At 42.6% G+C, this 22701-nt stretch overlaps 1 protein-coding gene across 12 annotated transcripts in view; it reads left to right on the top strand.

Annotated features, from left to right (window-relative positions):
• DOCK7 (dedicator of cytokinesis 7) overlaps nt 1-22701 on the top strand; it is a 119601-nt gene that overhangs the window by 393 nt on the left and 96507 nt on the right. For 4 of the 12 annotated variants that reach the window (XM_083447951.1, XM_083447957.1, XM_083447954.1 and 1 more), the window contains exons 1-2: nt 8945-10454; nt 18707-18812. In XM_083447951.1, the coding sequence (XP_083304077.1) occupies nt 10417-10454; nt 18707-18812 (144 nt within the window). In that variant the 5' untranslated portion in view covers nt 8945-10416. Of the gene's footprint in view, nt 1-65; nt 141-8344; nt 10455-18706; nt 18813-22701 lie in introns of those variants that run through there. The other 8 variants (XM_083447960.1, XM_083447958.1, XM_083447956.1 and 5 more) reach the window with 5 other exon arrangements.

Here is a 22701-nt window from a genome sequence, read left to right as displayed (position 1 = left end):
AATAGGAATACATTGTGACTGTTAAGTATTAAAATTAAGTGCATTTTCATATTTTATGTATGCAGGGTTTTTTTTTTCAGTTCCGGCACCTCTCAGGTGGGCACCATTGCCATTCTAAGAGAATGAGGGAAGCATTCATGGTGAGTTCCAGCACCTCTTTTTCTAGAAAAATGGCTCTGTACGAATGTATGTATGTATAAATATGTATGTATAGTATGTAGAAATAGATAAAACATAACCTCCAATCAACTCTAAGGTGTATTTCACACACACACATACATTAAAAACCATTATAAATTACTTTTTAAATGATAAAATAAAAGTAAAATATTATCAGAAATTTGTAAGATACTGTATAACAAAAATTAACTGTCTAAAACTGCCCCTCAAGGGCCGGATTGCACCCTCTGAAGTCTGTCCCCTAGATGGCTGCCTAGCTGGCCTAATTATAACACTGGCCCTGAGACCCACACAGAAAGGTTTGCTTTTCTTATAGTTGTCCTACAGCTACACTGACCCAAGTAGCCTTGGACACAGGCACAATTTGGACTTGATACTATTTAGCAGATATAACTAGTCGCCAGCAGATGGCCCTCTTAATGTAAGGTCCTATGTGGATAATTTGCATAATGTAGATCCTCCCAAGCAATGGAAAGCTTGTTTTATTTAAAGTTTCTGAGAGAGAAAGGTACGGTAAGTTACAGAAAGCAAAACAGGCATTTGTATACTAGTAGTTCATGGGTCTTCATCTGGGTCAGAAGCCACTGCCAGGCCATGATGTAAGATGGATCTCAAACAGCACTACCACCTAACAAATGAATGGTAAAGGGGAAAAAATGAAGAAATGGGCCTCCAGATCAAGAAATGTGTTGATAGTGGGTCAGAAAAAGTTGAAAACCAATGTACTAATTGAAAGATAAAACCAAATAAAAGCCACATTTGCCTGTATTATTTTAAAAACCTAAGTCAGGCATGGCACACACATAATTATAATTTCCATTTGGCCAGGTTTCCCACTTCACAATAATATGAATGCCTTACTACAGTATGCACTGTATTTTAACTATAATTCTTCTAATGGTATCTTCATCCAAAATTTTATTATATCTTTGCACTATGTGTATTTTATTTAAAGATACACTTGTGCTTGCTCACTGCTTTTAAGCTAAAATAGCTACCTTTGGAATTTCTTTCTCATTTCCACTTAACATAGGGAAACTTCTATTGCAGAACTGGCCTTTTCTTTGTTTTGATTATAGAACACTTTTGTGTTTTGAAACTGAAACTCACAATTTTGGAAAGAGGTAAATATCCTGCAAATGCAAAGTCAGGTTGTTTATTCGCCAATTACAGTCACCGCCCAGTCATTTACTTTGTAACCATTGGTTTAAAAGTTAACATAAATAACTATATACTTTGCAACAATTCCTCCTTTCCAAAAATAATATCGCTCATGACAATGAAATAGCCAAAAAACCACCTTGACTGAAGATCTTCAACTTGCAGGATAGAAATGTAACGTAACCGGTTCACTATTGAATTACCAAGGCCAAATAAATGCTGGAGTAGCTCATCAGCAGACCAAGATTTGTGATAAAAGAAGTAACTGAATTATAAGGAAAGTGAATGATTAAGGAAAGTGTTAATTTGCAAGTTTTTTAAGAGCTATATTCTTACTGTGAAGAGTCAAAGTCTTTAAAGTCAGCGTGCTTGTGACCTTCATTCTCAGGTACGTTTGTCATGTGGCCCCCAAATGATTATCAATGATGAAGTGTGAGACCGAAAAGGGTTCTTCACCCCAGGTTAAGACATATAGTACATATAAACTAATGCAGTAAACATTTAAAATGCAAAAAGAACAAATTCATGTATGTAATTGTGTTCTTTGGAACTCTGTTAAAAAGGATAAATTCTTCCAGTGAAATAGGGTCAGTGGCCCATTCAGTGATTGCACTAATTTAATGTTCCTTGTTGACATATATTCATTTCTATTCACAGTGCTGCACTTAGTGCTATCTGCATCTAAATGCAGTCATTTTTGCCTTCCTTTTACAACAGAACTTTTTGATGAGTGTCTGATTATGCAAACATTTTAAGAATTCACATAGATATTTTGCTATATCAGTATACAGCTACTACTTGCTTTCAGGTCGTTTTCGTCAGCTGAATAAATACTTGTGTAATGTTTCACATCTATCTGCGGTCTAATTCTCCCTTTTAATTTGAAACTCAGTCTTCACTCCAAAGCGGGGTGGGAAACATGGGCCGTCCATCTGTTGGACTGCAACTCTCATTCACCCTGATCATTAACCATGCTGGCTGGGGCTGATGTGAGTTTGAGTCTAATAACTTCTGGACGGACAAAAGTTTCCCATTTCTGCCCTACAGTATTCACAGTTTTATAATTTGGCAGAGACGGCCCATTCATGAGGCAAGGTGGGGCTACCACCTCAGGTGGCAGGAACCGCAGGGGCAGCAGATCCGGCCTCCAAGGAATGCATCACCTGCTGCCGTGGTGGTGGCAAGAGCTGTTGTGCACTCCTTGGAGGCTGGATCTGCCATCTCAGCAGCCCCTTGCAATGGCATCTCTGCAGCACCCTCTTGGCAAATAGGAGGAGCTGCTGGTCTCCTCTCTCCCTTGTTCCCAATATAGATTTTCTTCCTTGGTGTGGAGGCACCATTTTGTGGTTCGCCTCAGGTGCCAAAATGTCTTGGGCTGGTCCAATAACTAGATGTCCTAGCAGTGCTCCCTGTATTTAATAAGCATATACATGCATGCACCTGCATACACATGCATAAAGAAATACACACACCTTGATATTAAATTCTGTCTCTCCCAAAGCGTAGATCATTAGCTGCAAGCCATTTCCTCAATTTCCAGATAGTGACAGATATAATAAACGTTCATATTAACAACTAACCTCATAGGAAGCTAATGGCCAGAAGTCAATTGTTTAGAAGCTTCCTGTACATGAGGAAATGGGAAAACAAAAGGAGCAATACTAAGTCACAGTTTTGTCTAGAATTCTGCGGAGCCAAATAGGAAGTTGCATGGAAGCCAATGAAGCTCTTACTTCAGAAAAGTTCTATAAAGCAGTACTTAAATGAAATGAATAAATAGCATTCGTGTATACATGTGCTTTCCCTTGATCCTCTCTCCCTCTCCATTGAGGAGGATTAATTCTCCCACCCACCCAGAGGTGTGCCTGGCATCTTCTTCATTATATAGTTTTCCATCAAATGGAGAATATGCATCTCTTTATCCTGGGCTTTGCCAACTGAGATATGTAGTTTTCTAATCCACCCTATTTGTGCGACTCCCAGCTCCCATCAGCCTCAGTCTGTATGGCCAGTGCTCAGGGATAATGGGAACTGGAGTCCAGCAACATCTGAAGGCCCACAGGTTTCCTGCCAGAGACACCACATAATATCTCATATTTTTCCGTCTATAGGATGCCCCCATGTATAAGACCCCCCCTATTTTGGGGGATAAAAATTTAAGAAAATTAGGGGAGATGGCCCAAAGTTGTTGAGCCTCTCTCCCCAGGCAGCTGTGGACAGGAAATACTCCCTAGATCGTTTCCCCGCACGCAGCGACATTGGGGGAATTTGTGCTTCTGCCAGCCATCCGGTGGGCAGGAGTGCAACCTCCCCTGATGCTGGCGCATGCGGGAAACAACCCAGGGAGTGCCCCCCTAGAGCAGCGGCATCCGGGGAAGTTGCGTTCCTGCCAATGAGCTGGCTGGCAGCATGCAGCTTCTCCCTTCCACGCAGCTGTGCACAGGGAACACCCCCCAGATCGCTCCCCGCTCGCTGCAGCATCGGGGCAAGCCGCACTCCCTCCAACCACATGGCTGGCAGCCCCCCGCTTCTCCCCCACCCCATGCCACTATCTGTGTATTGGATGACCCCAGTTTTTGGACATGATTTTTTAGTAAAAAAACCTTGTCCAATACATGAAAAAATACGGTAGGTTAATTGTCATATGCCCCCATTATGTAAATATTGTCTTTAAGAGGAAATGCAAAAGAGTACCTGAGTGATGCAGTGATAAAGCAAAAAGAGGAGACTGGGTGATACAGGGCCTACATGACAAATGCTCTAATAGCAGCCTTTTTTGAGCAATGCAGAACAATAATTATTTAGGACTAATTAACTTGATGCTATAGTAGATAAGAATTCTGTAAATAATTAAACATATGCAGATAAGCAGGTTTTCTAAGGAAGAGAGTATGGTTAGAAAGCAGGTTGAATGTAGCTGGGGAATCACAGTGGGGCAAGTATGTGGGACTTTATGGCTCTCAGAAATGCTGCCTGTCAGCACTCGAGACACAAGATTTGTTGTTCATGTGAATTTTAGTGGATAGTGTTATTTGAAGCGTATGAGGAGCAGGGAGGCAACTCTGGCCCTTTTCATATACTAATTCAGTTTTTCCTTCACTTCCTTTGGTTAATGTTCCATGCACTGAAAAAAATTGAGTCAGACAGTCTGTGATATCTGTTGGTCTTCCTTACAAGGTCATGTATACATTTCTACTAGCCTCATCCATCTGTTATGATTTAAGTTCATTGGCACAGATGTAGTAGCTTGTTACTGAGCTGCAGCTATATTGGAAAATGTAACCTGAAATACTCCCCCCTCCCCATTTGCTTGTTGAGATTCAGTGAGGTGAAAGATTTTATTTAGCTTTTTACAGTAGTTGTAGAGAGAAGGTCCTCAATTTACATTGTGGCGCACTGGGTAAACAAGTAGAAGTAGTAGTAGTAGTAGTATCAGCAGCAGCAGTAGTATAACTGGAGTTAGAATTTAAAAGGTATTCAAATTCTGTACTTTAGAGGCTGATATACACTTCTTTATGCTGTTTTCATCATGTATCGGATAAGAAAGCTGAGACTATTTGTTACTGCCCATGATTCTCAGCATTTCTCTACATCGTAATTTGCAAAAATGATTTTTAGTGTTCGTAACAATTTTTTCCCCTGTAAAATAAAAATAAAAGGTAGCTCTTTCCTGAGACTTCTCTGTGCATTTTTCCAATGCAGCATGTACCAGGGTCATATTGTTATTAGATCCTCAACTCATGAATGTTACTCACCAACCTCAGGATTTATTGAGATGTGTTGCATTTAAAACTGATATACACACTTGATTTTGCTTGTCTGGGGGTTCCAGGCCAAGAACGAAGGCAATGTTTCAATGTCACTCACCCACATAACAGGTTGAGCAAACCATCAGAAGTCTAGCAGGTAAGCAAGTGCAAATTGAAGACCAAGACATGCATCAGGTCTGGTAGGTCATTCTGTAGTTTTAAACTCGTGAAACAAGCAATTAGCCTGTTCAGGAAGTCAGGACAGAGTGAAGACAGACACACCATAAATGCAATGAATAAGGAATGAACATTCCCTGCCCTGGAAACAAATGCCTCAGCATGCAGCACATGGGTGTTCAAGCCACTTCCATCAGACTTTACAATATCTATCTTCATCCTTAGAAACCAAGATCACAGATGATAAAGCAAGATGGGGGACAAATGCAACAGGGAAAGGGTTAGGCACTGCATACTTTCTGCAGTGAGGGGCATCAAAGGTAGCACTCCTGTGTAAATAACCTCTTGTGACTCCAAGTGCTCTTACAATCCCAGATGTAGGCATTGCTTGAGGTTACGCAGGTTAAGATACAGGATTTTTTTGGACATGCTCAAAGTTACTCTTCACATTCTCAGGGCTGAGTCATAGCACTGAAAACAGACTGTGTGGCTATTCAGGTTCTTAGGAAGGCCAGAATAGTTAGATGACTAGAAAAGGAAGCCAAGGCAATCTGCTTGTAAGTAAAGTAATAATGTACAATTCCATTAAACTGTCTTCTCCACAGAGGGCGAAAATGAATACATTTAGATTACAGTCTCAGAAGGCTAGAAATAGAAATAAGATGGTTTTTTTAAAAAGCAGAAAGAGTCAGGTTAATTAATAGTGCCTATTCTGGGCACTTTCCGTATTACTATTAATAGTTTCCTTCTAGAAATGTAATTGTTCACCATGTGCTCAGCATGCAGTATTAAAATTATATTATGCCTGATACATTTTGTAATTTGATTTTAAAAGCATAAAAAATAATTTACCAATTTCTTCTTCCTTAACTACTGTGATTGTTATATACTGCAAACATATGAATACGACACCAGCTACATTTACATACAAGTTGCAAGATTAGGCTGCAATTTTAAAACACAACTCACCTGAGTGAGTGTTGATGTCACAGCTACAGTGCAATTACAAGCAGGTCTACTCGGAAGTAAGTCCCACTGGGTTCAATGAGACCTACTCCCAGGTAAATGTGCCCTTAACAACAATAATTTATTGGTCACCTTATAAACAACCGTCTCAAGGCAATTTACACTGAAGGTAATTAAAAGCTGTTAAAAATACATAAAGAATAAATACACTTGAAACAAGCCTAAACTGTACAAAGTAGACCCTTGCAAAAGGCCTATTTATCCAGCTGGGAAATGTGGTTGAAACAAAAATGTCTTCAATTGTTTCAGGAAAGTGCAGATATTGAGTGCCTATCATATCTTGACAGGAATACCGTTCCACAAAATAGTGGCAGCCACACTAAAAACCATGCAAAGTAGGCTTCTGAGCTCTTCAGAGAACCACTGCAGACAGTGTATAAAGAAACTGGGCCTGAGTTGCATATATCTTATTCCTATTCATATATTTCAGATGAAGGGATTGTTTTTAAAGATGGGAGGAAAACAAGGACAGAAAAGAAAACAGGGAATGCTTCAGTGTGAGCATAGAAGTTTACATCTTGCCCACTACGTCTTTGTTTAGTCTGCTTTTCCAAGATTTATTTTAAAATGTTAGCTCTCAGATATGGTGAGTTACGACCTGAACACCTTAAAATATATTATAACAAGACTTTGGCCAACATACCTATTTGGTTCAAATTTACTGGAAGAGGCTTTGTGTGAATCTGTTGTGCTAAATTTATGCTGACAGTGCTAGCTTCTGGAATTTGTCACTAACATAACACCTTAGTTGGATGTTACATTGGGCCTCAAATTCTGCACTGTAGTCTAAACAGTGCAATCCTATACAACAAAAGTCCCATTGAGTTTATCAATTCTCCCAGATGTATATAGACGTGTTTAGGATTGTAGTCTAAATCATCCAGCAGTCAATAGACTGAAAACAGGGCTGTTGCAGACCAGGTCTCAGATGAGCTTGTTAGAAATGAGGACTGTGGATTATTAATTTTTGTACCCTATGATCACTTACACAAACAATACACATTTTTCTGCTGACAGCATAATTTTGTTTCACTTTCCTAAGAAGAAAAAAAGGTTAGCCTTTTAAGTTTTCACATGGGCCACATGGGCCAAAGTATTGGTTATTTAGAAGATCCCAGAGTGGGGACAGCACACTCATATATACATAGCAAAATATGACAAAATACTTGATAAGCACAACGTTAATGAGTCACTGCAGTGTTGCATGAAATAGCTGTTTTTTGTTTTATTGTTGGCAGCATTACAGTACTGAAATCATATGTGCTTCATACTAGCAAATAACGAAGGCAGCCCTGTCCCTAACTCCACATATTTTAGCAATTTAATTTTTCAGACATTTATCCCCATGTGAAATACTGTCTGCTTTAATGGAATTATTCAGTGTGTGCTGTTAATACCAAGTCAAATCAAAGCAGGACTGAAACCCAGCAATAAAGACAGGATATGACAAAGCAGAGGGAATGAGATAAGCAACATTTCAAAGCAATTTATTAATGAAAACTGAGCACTGACATTTTAAATGTGAGATATTTCAATGTGAATATAAAATAGTAATTAACAATTAATGAAAAAAAGTTTAAATTTGTTACCAGATCAAATATATAAACTAAGTAACACTGCAGAGACCTAGCGTTTATTATACGGACTTCATATAGGTATAACATTATGGAATAAAAATCTGTTGTTTTCTGCAGATTGTAACCTTCTGTTTTACAATCAGAAGCACCTCTAGCTACCTTATACAAGCTGAACAAATCATACAAGTCACATATAGGAATACCCGTTTTGCAATTGTTTGTCCAGATAATGTAAGATCAGGCAATAACCCTCTCTCTTGCGGTGACCAATTCCAGATACTCCTCAAAATTCAACACAAGGCACTTCTGCTGTTCTGCGAAGCTACTTGCCATCCTTTTAAACTGTAGGACCATTCTAAACTTCCAGGGATATCCTGAGCCTTGTATGTGGCAGCCATGGGGGGTGGGCAGGACTTTGGGGGGTGGGCAGGACTTTGGGGGTGGGCAGGACTTTTGTTAGGGGGGGGGCAGAACTGACTTGATTGTTCAGTTACTTAAGTATTTCTATTGTTTTACCTATATATCTACTTGCACTGGCATGCTTTCCAACTGTGAGGTTGGCAGAAGGCTCTCCCCTTGGCTATGCCCATGCTGGCAGCTACTGAATTTCTGTGGTTTCAGTGGAGTGGGCTCTCCGACATTTCAGATAATGCCAGTGATGCTGCCAGCCAGGGCAGAACTTTGGGACACATGTACAGGGCCCCAACATAGCAGAATGAGCAGGGCAGGCCTGTACAGAGCTTGTCTGAGGCTGAGGGTGGGAGTCCTGTTGGACTCAAGTGATAAACTCAAAAAAGCATCCAGTCCTTGGCAAGGCCCCCAGCTGGCTTAGCCCTCCAAGGTCCAGTGCAAGTGTACTCGCCTGTCTCCCCTTCTGCACAGCTGGAAGCAAGGGGTTCCCAAATGGCTCGCTTACCACACTGTAAAGTGTTACCAGAGAAGGACCCAGAAAGAACATTAAGGCCAAATTCCCTAACTGTACCACTGATTTATGGACAGTAAATGTGATAACTCCTTTGCATTGATTTTGGGGACAGGACAACCCCTACCATTTCCCTTTTTCTCCCTTATAGTGATGAAGAAGAGCGTGTATTTGTCATATTTATGGTGGAACATAAAGGCCGTTTCCCCCCTTCAAATCACATAATTTTAAAATAAAATGACCCTAATCAGGTCTGGGTCTGATCAGTGCCTGCACCAGAAATTGCCTGGAAACCCAATGTACACCACCTTGAGCTTCATAATGGAAGAAAGGTGGAATATAAATACATAACCCTAATAACAATAACTTATCTGTTATCTAGGGCAGCTTTCTGGAGACGGCAAGGATGTGAAGACAGTTAATACCACGGTGGAATAGAGGAGAGCTTTCACTTTCTGTTCTATCAGACTTCAGTCACTGAAGGGAGGCTGCAAAGAGGTACTGTAATGGTAACCAAACACTTCATGTGGTCCTCAGCGATGGTAGGCTAAGCTTGAAAAGCATGAAAAGTCTGGCGAGGAAAGGGAGCTAGGGGGTTGGACTAGATGACCCTAGTGGTCCCTTCCAACTCTACGATTCCATGTAAGGAGCAGGCGGTGGGTGGTTTGGGAAAAGTCAGGAATAACAAGTAGAAGTTTATCATGTGGGGTCAATAGCGAAGCTACGGAGAAAGGGGAAGTGGCCGAGGGAACTGGGAAGGGTATTTTGAAGTGTGCGTCGTGGTAATTCCCCCCCTCTGTATTATGATTATGCAGCACTCGCCCTTATGACACAAAACCTAAGCCCCTTCCGAAAAGAGGCGCAGCTTAGAACGTGGCGAAAAGACAACCAACGAAACTTCAGTATTCCTGCTTGTTTTAAAGTTTCCAGCCTTAAAACCCCCAAACCTGAGATAGCGTGCAACTAGTAAAAATAACACCAGACTCGCCAGGCACCAACCATTTCAGTTTTAATGACGGGCGACGGGGGGAAGATGGTATCCCCCCTCAATCCTCCTTCCACGCCTCCGCAGGTTCTTTTTGGACGCGGGTTCCCACAACCCCACAAACCTGGATCTCTTCCTCCCTCCGTCTTCCTTGTGGGCGGAGCAGGAGCCCGAAAGCCCGGCCAGGAATTCAAGAGGGAGGCTCCCAGCTTTGGGAAGTGGAATCACGGCTCTGCCCCCGCCCTTTGCCCCATCTCTTTCCCTGGAGCTGGGCGGAGGCGCGCCCTCCCTTCCCCTCGATGACTCGTCCCCTCCGCGAGGCGGGATGAGCCCGGATCCCAGCCCCTCCCCCCGCCCGCGAGAGATTTGGGGGCGAGCGGGACCACCCCTCCTCAGCCTCTCCTCCTCCCGTTTGCCTTGGCAGGGCCATATATACGCGACGAGAAGCGCACTCTCCCTTTTTTTCCTTGGAAAGGGAGGCCTTGCGCCGGCGGGCGGGGACGCGCAACGCCGTGTGGCTGCGCGGCGCTCCTGAGCATTACGGCGCCCATTCCTGGCTCCTTTGACTTGTTCTCCAGCGGCGGCGGCGGCGGCGAGGGAAGCTGGAAGCGCTTTTGCTTTTGTCGATCCTAAGCAGCCATGGCCGAGCGCCGCGCCTTCGCGCAGAAGATCAGCAGGTAAGGCGGGCGGCGCGACCAAGCTGCGGGCCCCGCGGGCTTTGCTGCCGGAGGAGCTGCAACTTGGGTTCTGCCGGCGAAGCGCCAGGGGCCTAAGATGCCGCCTGTCTCCGCGCGCCTCTCTCCGAGGCAGCCTGCGGGTGGCCGGGGTGCGCTTGGGGCGGGGAAGGGCTCGCCCGGCGGGTGCTGCTGCTGCGCGCTCCTGGCTGGCCCTGGTCCTGCCAGGAGTCACACCCTCTCGGTCCTCGGGTGCCCCGCGTTGCCCGGGGGCGGGGAGCATTGTGCGCTCGCGTGTTATCGCAAAGGGCGTTGCGCTCTCTGCGTGACCCCGATCTGCAGGCACCTTCTGTCTGCCGAGCACCCGGCGGGTGGGCGGGGCGCCTGGTGGGGTTTCTCCTCGATCTGGCGGAAAAAGCGAGCGAGGGCCGTCCCAGGGCTTTGCCATACTCTGGGTTCTGCGTCGGAGGGAGGTGGCTGCATTGTGTGATTGCGCCGTGCTTTGTGAGCCGCTTGCAAGTGCACGGGAGCAAACCCCAAGCATGCCGATCGTTTATGCGCTGGCTTAAAAGCTGCCGTGCATGCATTGTCCTTTCCCCCCTTTTTATCTTTGCATTCGGCGACGATTGTGTGCAGGCCCCTTTTGTCATGCATTGTTCTCCGGAATCGTGTAGCAGGCTGGTGTATTTTACTCCCACTTGTCCTTATGCCTATGCTCTGTGTTTCTCAGTGTTTCTAAGCTGCCTACTGTGCTGTGATCTGGTGAGGTGCGCCGCGGCTTTGCCTTCAAGGTTGTGATGTATGTGCCTGAGGGAGCTGGTGATGCGTGCATTATACACAAAGGGGGATCTGGGATGGGTTCTTGGTCATGTGCAGAACACACAATGATGTTTTCTTGTCTGCTATACAGCATGGTAAGCATCTCTCATTCCACGGAATAAGGTGGAGAGCAGTACTCAGGTCTGATGTTCAGGGGATGCAAAACCCTCTGAAATTCTTTGCTGTCTTTCAACTGTCAACCTGCCCCGGAATTGTAGTGTCCCTTTCCTTAAGTTCTTTCTTCACAGCAACTGGAAGGACTATAAATGTGTCAAGGTCTTGATTTCCTGCTAGCTTCCCTGCAAGATGGTTAAGAGTTTGTATATTCTTCACTTTCTCTTTTATGAGGAAATACTTTCTATATATCTGAGGTGTCTGTTGGTACCATCTTAGTTATACTTAGTGAAGTCCAGTTTGCAAGTTAGATTATTAGTCCAAGGAAAGTGTTGCAATGAGCAGTATATTGGGGTGGGGATTTACAGTGGTACCTTGGGTTACAAACGCTTCAGGTTACATACGCTTCAGGTTACACACTCTGCTAACCTAGAAATAGTGCTTCAAGTTAAGAACTTTGCTTCAGGATAAGAACAGAAATTGGGCTCTGGCGGCGCGGCGGCAGCAGGAGGCCCCATTAGCTAAAGGGGTGCTTCAGGTTAAGAACAGTTTCAGGTTACGTATGGACCTCCGGAACAAATTAAGTACTTAACCCGAGGTACCACTGTATATGGAGTAGAGGAGCCATTGCCATATTCTGTATGCTGAAGTTCACTACTCCACCTATACACAGTGCTGCCTCAGTAACTTTAGAGCTGTTCCATCTGTGCTTCTTTGAACTACTGGCACACATTTACAGTGCATTCCTTTGCATGTTTACTCAGAGGTGAATCCCTTTCTCTCTACTAAGTGTGTTTTAGACCACATTTAAAAGCGGCATCATACCACTTTAACAGTCCTGGCTTCTCCTGGGAATTCTCAGAACAATTCTCAGAACCCTTAGCAGAGACCCTTCTTCCTTTTACAGAGGTACAATTCTCAGAGTTCCCTGTGTTAAATGAATAGAGCGCATGTGGCCTAGATTACAGCTGTAAATTGAGTAATGGGGAGATTTTAAGGATAATAGTCCTCCCTACATGCATGTATGTTTGGGTAGGTGATGCTAATCTACATTACTGGCTTTCAGTTCATGACCAAGGAAGTAGTAATAATTCCAGATTAAAGGGTTATGATATTGTTCACTGCTCCCTTAGCTTTCCCCACCCTGCTAGATATTATTCAGACACCCCCAAACTCGGCCCTCCAGCTGTTTTGGGACTACAACTCCCACCATCCCTAGCTAACAGGGCCAGTGGTCAGGGATGATGGGAATTGTAGTCACAGAACCGCTGGAGGGCCGAGTTTGGGGATGCCTGTTACATGTAGGACCAGTAACAAAATGTTGCAGAGTAAATTCTACTTGTTCCAGTTCACCATGCCCTCTTCCAAAACATCTATTCCACCCATTCCTCAGATATTCTGTGGCTACTGAGCATGCTCATTTCTCTTTGGGCTGCTTTTTTTGGGGGGGGGGGGGAATGTTGTCCCAATTTCCCCCCTAGACTTACTTTCTTTTACTAAATATTTCTGTATTCCTGCAGACTGTTAGGTTCCCCCGAGCATTTTTTAAAAATCTATCTCTTGTTTCTCATAGTCTTTGGGCTACAACACTCCCCAGCTGAGTTCCCTATTAGAGAGACAGATAGTGATAAAGGATTGGGGGCAGGATGCAGTTAAGAAAACCTTCCTTCCTTGTGCATTTTGCCATGGGAGCAACTCTACAGTTAAGGCAAGTGAGTTCCATTTGAAATTAAATAGATTTCCACTTAGGCTCCCAAGCAACTTATTATTATTAATCTCTCTTCCTCACCTTCCCCAACAACTAGAAATAACTGTGTCTGAGAATCTGGGGATCACAGGTTGCAATTCTAAGCATGCATACCGAAGAGAAAGTCCCATTGAAATCAATTAATATGTTTGCAGTGATGCAACTTTATTTCACCCCTCACCAGGGGAACGAAAAGAATCCATTTTGCTTATTAGAACACTGAGTGATTGATCAAGTGCTCTTGCTAACGCTCTTGACTACTTCTCTTAAGTAGTGGCTGCATCAGATTGACATTGGCCCCTTCAATTGTAGCTATTCAGAAGGCAGGAGCCAGAAGAATGTTACTTTCACCCCTTGTGAATGGCAAGCTCTGGCAGCAGTGACTGAATCTATTCATGGCAGAGGACCACTCCAAAGGAAAAATGGGGGGGGGGGGAGAAGAAGAGTGTCAACCTTTCTTGTCCTTAACTTTGCTTATAGGGAAAGGGAAAATGCTGGAAGAGACCAGAAGTGATGAACTGTCTGTATTTGATCCCTGTGTATTCCTTATTTTTTTTGCAACAGCAGCAATAAGAGAAATATATTCAGGTATATCCATAAGAAGTGGTGATGTATCAGCAGGGAGAAGGCCCTACAACCAATTTTGGAATTTATTTTTATGCATTTTTTTATTTATTTATGAATTGCTTCCCATGAAAACACCCTGAAGTGTTTAATAATTAAAATACATCAATACGTAGTAAAGACATATACAGTATAAAGCATTTTCAAATCCAATTCAGATGCAGACTGGGATAAGAACTTCTTTATAGAAGGCTTCTTGAAAAAGAAAGGTTTTCAGTAGGCCCTAATAGGAGGGTGCTGCGCTAAAAGCCTGATTCCACCAACGTACAGATTTCTGTCCCAACACTGAATCCCCCTCTTACATATGGTGCCTTAAAACATCTTTGAGACTCCTGGTGAAAACTGTTTATTCAAGTTTTTTTGTTTTTGTTTTAAAAACAATCATTTAGAAGCCATGAAAAGTTTTCATTGTTCTTGAAATATTGATATCTCAGAAGTTGAAAGTTTAAGTCTTAGGCCCCATGCAAGCCATTTATAGCTTCTGGTTTTCTTCACGCTGTGAACAGCTGCTCATGTTGTACAATTAAACCATTCCACAAAATACTTAGATATTCTCGGTAGTAAAATTAGATTCTTACCAGAATCCAGTTTTAATGGGTTTGAACAACAGTTCAAAATGCAAAGCATTTCTGTCACGTTGTCTTTCTTGGTTCTTATGGAAAGTAGCAAAATTCACAATGATTTTTAGCGGTGGTAAGGATTCACTGCAGTCTGCAACTGGTTATGTGTTGGCTCGGTACAAAGCCTGAATTGCTTTTCTTTTTGGCCACTTGCTCAGCTGATGTTACCAAAAGGAGTGCTTTATTACATTTCTTTTTTACTTCTTAAGAGCTACTTTTCACATAACTTTTAAAAAACTTGGTCATACTTTTGAAAGCCACATCTGTGCCTGCCGATATATGGAAAATGTAATTTGGAAAACACTAGGTAAGAAATCCAAAGGTCTTATGGGTGTCTTTAGCTCAGTCGGGGTGACTTTGAGTAAAACTGAGGAATGGAGGATGGTATTTTGGCAAAAATATTGCTGGTGCAGATTGGGCCAACATTGTCAGAGCTTTTCACAAGAAACAGCTTATAGTTGGGTGCTATAGAATAGGAATGATGAGGAGTGTAGTCTGTAACATGTGGAGGGCACTATTGGCTGTCCCTGGAAAACAATATACAGTGGTACCTTGGTTCCCAAACTTAATCTGTTCCGGAAGTCCATTCCAAAACTGAAGTGTTCCAAAACCAAGCTGCGCTTTCCCATAGAAAGTAATGCAAAATGGATTAATCCGTTCCAAACTTTTAAAAACAACCCATAAAACAGCAATCTAACATGAATTTTACTATCTAATGAGACCACTGATCCATCAAATGAAAACAATAATGTACTACAGTCACACAGTCAATCAGTAGCTGAACTGGGTTCCAAATAGTCACAAAACAAAACAACCCGCAATGAACCCCCCCCCCCAGCACAAAATAAATAGTAAAAACAAACAGATCTCAACGTAACATTCAAAACTGAGCACATTCGGCTTCTGAAAAATGTTCACGAACAGGAACACTTACTTCTGGGTTTGCAGTGTTTGGGTTCCAAGTTGTTTGAGTACCAAGGCGTTTGAGTACCAAGGTACCACTGTAATCATAATTTTAAACATAGTGCACATACTTGAATTATTCATATAAGGACAATAGGGGTGTCCTTTTTAAACACTTTTCATTTTTAAAAACACTGAAAGTCTGCAGTTGCAGACTTTCAAAAGCAGTTTCCAAAATTTACATTTGGTCTTTTTTGGTCTGGACTTTTCATATACTGTCAATGAACCTTTGTTTCAGAAAAAAAAAACCCTCTCTGCATATAATGATCTCATTGAATCACAAATGTGGTAGAATATTTGGTTAATTATTTTTCTCCTTTGTGACAGTCTTTGAAAACTAATTCCATATCCCTTGGCAACATAAACAGTTCCATCCTTTGATAATATTAGAAGCTACGTTTTCTCTTGGTGGAGGATTGTGGTTGCATCCTGGTAACAATTTGTAGACAAATTCCAGAGGCTTTATTTTTTCCCCTGCTGCCAGTGAATTCCTAGAAATGAATATATGCATCCCACAAGAAAAGGTTACACATGTTCCATTAATAGACTCAAAGTGCTTTTAAGGCAAATCATCTCTTCTTATGGCTGTAAAGTTAACTCATTCAGGAGTTGCCCACCTTTTTGGGCCAGTGGGCACATTTTGAATTTTGAGAGAGTGCTAAGGGTACCAGTCACAAAATACCTGCTGCTGGGATGGGGGGTGGTTGTGGCCCAACATGAAATCGCTGCTGTGAGGGGGCATGACATAACACAAAATGAGAGAGAAAGCCATTTATTTTGCTGACTTCCTTGAACTGCAAAAATGAGAGGCGGTCTCAACCAAATGCATAGCTAGTGAGCTCTCTTTTCGTCTGAAGCCCAGTTTAGTATATGAGCAGGAATGGGGAACCAACAGCCCTCCAGATGTTGTTGGACCACAACTTCCATTATCTCTGACCATTGGTGATGCTGGCTGGGACTGTTGGGCATTGTAGTTCAACACCTGGAGGCTGAAGTTTCTCCATCTTACCTAAAGGAATAATACAGAAGAATTGGCCACCACCTTTCTTCACGGCTTAATACATGGAATTTCAGTTTACAGCCAGGCTTTATTAAAGAAAAGGAGGTCTGCCTGTGAACAAGATCTAACATATGATAGGGAGAGTTGGATGAACCAAAATCTACTCCTTATAGTTACTAAATACAATGCTGTTGCAGGCAGTTCTATTCAGGGGGCTAAGGAAACATCTGCCCTCCCTATGAGGACACAGCAATAATGAACACAAGAAGATCCCTTGTGTCCCATCTTAGTCATCATCCTGTTTTCCCACAGATCAGATGTCTCCAGGAAGCTTGCATATAGGGTGTGAAGACAGCAGTCTTCCCTGCTCTTGTGTCTGTACCCCATCTTTGAAACTTGGAAGTTCTTCTTGGTTACTGTGGGGAAATAGCCACTGATAGCTCCGTAATAATAACAACCCTGAACTCCTGTATAGCTCTTTCAAGTGTTCAGAGTGCTTCTCAAACATGCAGTCATTATCCACACAACAACCAGTGATGGGGGACCTATGGCCCTCCAGATGTTGAACTCTAACTCCAGTCAGCCACCATCTGCACAGTCAGGGATTTGTCAAATCCTATTTTAAACCCATCTGAGTTTAAGAGCTTTAGGGACATCCTGTAACAATGAATTTTACACATTTAAATATGCTTTTAATGAAATATTGCTCCTGTTTGTCAGTCCTGCATCTCCTGCCAATTTCAATGGATAACCGGGAGTTCTTGTGTTATGAACATACTTCTTACTCTTACCAGTTTATCTCCTGTACTCACTCATGTCTATTCTCTTTCTGGCAAACAATTACCTCCATTGCTGGCCTAGCATTTCTTTTACATTGCTGGCTTCTTTGATGATCCCTGTGATGAAGGTGTTGTCAATTTCATGCTTTAAAGGCTTTTAAAGCCTCCTCTCAAACATCTGATGGACTCTGAAGAGGCTATCAAACTCTGGCAGTCTGTATGCTGATTATTAAGATTTAAAGCAGCGATGGTTTGGAGAGGCAGTGCAAGAATTTATGGACCCGTGTCACTTGGTGACTAATCCTTCGTAGGCTTATGCCTAGAGTCTTGTTTCTGCATAGGGCTTTGCGTAGTCAGACATTTTCTGAGTGAGGGCTTTGGGTCAAACTATAGAAGAAGGGCAAGTTTGCAGTGCATATATTTATTTCATGAACAAGAGCATAATCCTTGCCTTCTTGTTATTAATGAAAGGTAATACTTTAGCATTCAGAAGTACAGTGGTACCTCGCAAGACGAATGCCTCGCAAGACGAATGCCTCGCAAGACAAAAGAGTTTTTTGTTTTCTGAGTTGCTTCGCAAGACAGATTTCCCTATGGGCTTGCTTCGCAAGATGAAAACATCTTGCGCCTTTTTTTTAAAACCGCCAGTGCATTCCTATGGGAGACCATCAATACACAGTGGTGCTTCACAAGACGAAAAAACTCACAGAACGAATTAATTTCGTCTTGCGAGGCACCACTGTAAATTACTTTCTGAATCATGAGGTAAAGTGAAAATTTGTAAAGAACAATCCACCCCACCTCCACCACGTCAGTTTGGGAGGAGGTTTGAATTAGGCAGAGGTGTCCCTCATCCCAGCTCTCTTAGCTGGCCTTCTGTTGTCCACTAAATGTGAGTGTGGAAGCCAATGGAAAGCCCTGAAAATGGGACATTTTGAGAGACGCGGTAGAGTTAAGCCAGTCTTGCTACCATTGTAATAGCACTGGGGATCAGGGTTCATCCTGCCTTCCAGCCACCATGAACAGATGTGACAGTGGTTCCAACTCTTTCCAAAGCCCTTCCATCAGGAAAAGGGAGTTAGGATTTCTCTCACTATATTGCTTGTTGCTCCTTGGAAGCTTCAGAAGTGGGAAGGTCTATAGGACAAGAATGGGCTGGGCTCTCCGGTTGCTACTCTGATTGTTTTAAAACAAACAGAAACTAAACCAAAGAAAAACTGGCTGCACTGTCATTTAATATGATTCAAGACTTGATAAATTTAAATGAATATAGCAGAACATTTCTGTTCCCCATCTGTTTTTCCTCTCTAATTTCTTCCATATTAACTTCTTGGTATAAACTGAGTTTTTGGGGGTTGATACAGGTTCATGTAGTTCAGTTGATAATGTAAAACTTTTAAAGACTAAATTAACAAAATAAATAAATAATGGAATTTGACTTGCATACATACAATCTAATACATGCATAGGCTACATGGCAATGTATCATGGATGGAGCCCTGATGCTCTGTAAATATTGGCATTTTTTAAAATGCTGTCACTAAAAGCAGTGTCCTATCATATTTGAGTAAATTACCTTTTCATTCTAGAACTGTGGCAGCTGAGGTCCGGAAGCAGATTTCAGGACAATATGGTGGATCACCGCAGCTTCTCAAGAACCTTAATATTGGAGGCAGCATTTCCCATCATACAACTGTAAGTAATTTTTTATATTCATAAGAAAGCTGAACTGGTGCAGAACACAAACCGCTTTAATCTGGCTTTCCTATACGTAAGAGCAAGCATGCTTGCTGGTTTCTAGATTGCACTCTTAGCTACGGATGCTGAATGTGTGGATACCCAATTCTGTCTTCAAGTGTGAAGCGCATGTCCAAGAAAACCCGAGGGCATACCCTTTTGCAATCCTTGGAATTGGCAAGGAGGTTTGGCCCTTTTCTGAGTGCCTTAAAGGAGCGAATCTGTACCCAGTTTCTTAATTTCGTCTTCAAAGGTGGTGGGCATGTCTAGGAAACGAATGTGCCTGGATGTATTATTAATTACACAAAGGAGATTGGGATGTGTGAGTTCTTGTGCCAGATTTCGTGTATGTAGCATCCCCGGGAACAGCAGCATAACTAGGGTGAGCAATATGGATTTTTGCCCAGATGCAGCTACTTGCAGTAGGGTGTGGGATTTGCTCGGCTGCAGACTTGGATACTGTCCAGAATACAAAATTGGCCAGGTAAAGCTCTATTTTAAGAGATACATATAAAGGGTTGTATTCAACGGTTCCTTCTGCATATTCAAGACAGCTGGGGTAGCTCAGTTGGTAGAGCATGAGTCTTTAATCTCTGGGTCATTGGCTTGAGGCCCAGGCTGGGCAAAATATCTCTGCATTGGACTTGACCCTCGTGGTCCCTTCCAACTCTGCAAAGTCTAAGATTCTAAGGCATCTCCCCTGTATTCTGGCATTCCCCTCCTCCTGCTACTGCATGCAAAATTCTGCTGCAGCGGAATTTTGGAGAGCTGCAGGGACTGCAGTGGGAAGAAGTAGCAGGTAAAATCCTGTTGGACTTCCTCTCTCTTAATTCTGGATGCTTCCCTTCCTTAGTTAAGTGTTTTTGCTATATTTTTGTGGCTACAAACTTAGGGATGTATCCAGCATCACATGAGCGGAGTTCTGCTTGCACAATGAGACTTCTCTTTCATAAGCTTTCCCAGTGTGCACCAAAATCTGTTCTAGAGGGTTTCCTGGCCCTCTATAGCAAATCTTGAGGATGCGCTGGGAGCTCAAGAGGAGAGAAGGGAAAAGCTGCTTTGCACAATTGGAAGTATGTGAGCCACAACACTGAATCCCTTATCAATCCCCATGCATGACATCAGTCTCTTCTAAAGTCCTGAAAGATTACTGATTATTTAAGATATTGGAAACAACTTTTGATTGTGTAATTATCCCTACACAAATTTCACAATAGGTATATGTTTCTTGGATGTTATTAATCTAAAAAGATTAAAAACAAGCAGCTGATTCTTCAAGATGTTCCAAACTAACTTTAGATTAAACAGGATTGGCTGTGCGGAAGAGTTGGAGATGTATTTTAAAAATTAAAAATAGCTGCATATTCAAGAGAGTGTTGCTAGTTTCCAGAATGGGAGCACTGTTGGTTTGCTGCCTCACTTCCTCAGAAAATTAACAGAAGGAGATAGCTAATGTACCCCTGACATTTCTTGTTGAGATATTCAGCAATAAATATTAAGGTAGAGCCAAGGAGGATTTAGGAGAATGGAAAACAGTGTTGTTAAACTCATCCCAAGCTGTTATAGGTTGTAGTTCACGTATTGAATACTCCCACTTACAAGTATTCCCAATGAACGAGGTGGCAGCAATGCAGCATAAGGGTTATTCATTGCAGCCCGTTGCCTCCCCACGCTGAGTACCTTTAATTATTGGCAATTGTGTTGTGTATTCACGCTCAGTTCGTGCAATCTATGACAGGGCAGTAACTCTAATGAATTATCTGACTATGCAGTGATACGCTAGACTGCAAATCACCTGACAGGTAATGTAAAAGTCATGTTGAAATTAAATAAAAGGTAGTGCATTTGTTAAATCTTGTTTCATTTAAATATGAAAAGGTCAACGACTCTTACTCTTTCCTTTCATTTCTGAGACATTTCTTTGAACGTTTGCCATTGCCCAATGGGGCACTAGAATTAGAGCAAGATTTATCAAGAGGGCTGGTGAGAATTCATTCTGCCATCTTGTGGCACCGTCTAGAAAAAGTATCCGCGCTCTACTTTCTATACACCTCCACCAGCTATACTAATAGAGAAAGGAACAGTTGACTGGATGAGAGAGACTTTGAGACCCAGTTAAGTCTGCAAGACAGATAGCGATCACATCCCTAGGCATTTCTGCATCAAGCGCAACCTGTGGAGATGCAAGCATTGCTGATTGGTCATTAATTAATTAAATAACAAAGGCACTTATCAGGACTAGATCTTTCAGCACTGATGTAAAATATTTTTTTGCATTCAGCTTAGACACATCTGTATAAGATAGTTCCAGTTTAAATGCATCACTAAATTCAAATAGGCTTCTTTCTTATGAACACACTCTTGGCGGCCATCTCTGTAAAATTGCCATTCAAAACACTGCTGAAAGATAGGATGCAGCCAATCTGCATATTTAATCTTTGCTGATTAGTTATATATTCAATGTGTGTGTGTGTGCATTACATACAAGCAGGTCGGTTAATTTCACCTTTAGGCAAGCATCCTCATTCCTGAGCTACCAGAGAAAAATAGGAGGCATATTTTCTTTTCTTCTTCGTACTAAGTTTCCTTCCAGCTCCTAGAACAGGTTTCTCCCTCCGCGGCTGTCTCCCTCTGTGCCTTGCTTGACATTTTATTTTCAGAAGGAAAAAAAAGCCTCAGAATTTTGGAATTGTGACAGCCTTTTCTCATCAGCTGAGTTCTTCAACCATTTTAAATTGCCAAGAAACTAGCACTGTTAAACCTAAAGGCACGAAATTATGAGTTGGCTGCTCAGAATAAAAATTAAAGTGCTTTGATAACACACTGAATTGGAGTCTTCTAGACCTCAATCAAGGGATGCGGGTGGCGCTGTGGGTAAAACCTCAGTGCCTATGGTCTGATCGTATGGTCGGCAGTTCGAATCCCCGCGACAGGGTGAGCTCCCGTCGTTCGGTTCCAGCTCCTGCCCACCTATCAGTTCGAAAGCACTCTTTAAGTGCAAGTAGATAAATAGGGACCGCTTTATAGCGGGAAGGTAAACGGCGTTTCCGTGTGCTGCGCTGGTGCTGGCTCGCCAGCTGCAGCTTCATCACGCTGGCCACGTGACCCAGAAGTGTCTTCGGACGGCGCCGGCTCACGGCCTCTAGAGCGAGATGAGCACACAACCCTAGAGTCGGACACGACTGGCCCGTACGGGCAGGGGTACTTTTACCTTTACCTAGACCTCAATCAATACTTCCATGGCTTGTTTGGTTGGCAAATTCCTGCTAAATGTGCAGTCCAGAGAATGATGACTGGTTACATTTTTCTTCCATGCTGCCTTCCAAAGGGCTCAATCATGTGAGATAGTGACTGACTCAGAGTCAACTAGTGTGTGTCATGGATATGCAGGAATGCAACCCTGATCTTCCTCTCCATTGAAGTTCAACACTGTATGTCGACCTTCCCAACCTGGACTTTAATTCAGCTGAACCCCATCCATCATGACAAGCGGCCAGGGGAGATGGGAATTGCTGTTTTTTAACAATGTGGAGGGCATCAGGTTGGAGAAGCCTGATCTGTCACATGCCTAAGTCTAATGCTGTCATCCTTCCAGAAATACTTATGGAGACCTGGAGGAGGAATTTCAACAGTCCCCAAGTGAAAAGTTACTAGCATTATTGCCTTGTGGTTAATAGTGGCTGTGCGGTTTTTAGTTTTGTGATGGTCTTTGGCTCATTTATGTGTTTTGTTTTTTCTTATGTTGCATTGCTTGGGTTGTTTAAGATTATAATGCTGAATTTACTGAACAGGTAGTGACCATTTCATGTGTGGGTTCTGTTCCTGCCCCATGCATATTGGTGGAGCA

Source organism: Podarcis tiliguerta (assembly GCF_965153285.1).
Source record: "Podarcis tiliguerta genome assembly, chromosome: 6".
Classification (NCBI taxonomy): domain Eukaryota; kingdom Metazoa; phylum Chordata; class Lepidosauria; order Squamata; family Lacertidae; genus Podarcis; species Podarcis tiliguerta.
The sequence above is the reverse complement of the archived record's forward strand: the minus strand, read 5'-3'. Positions and strand labels throughout refer to the sequence as shown.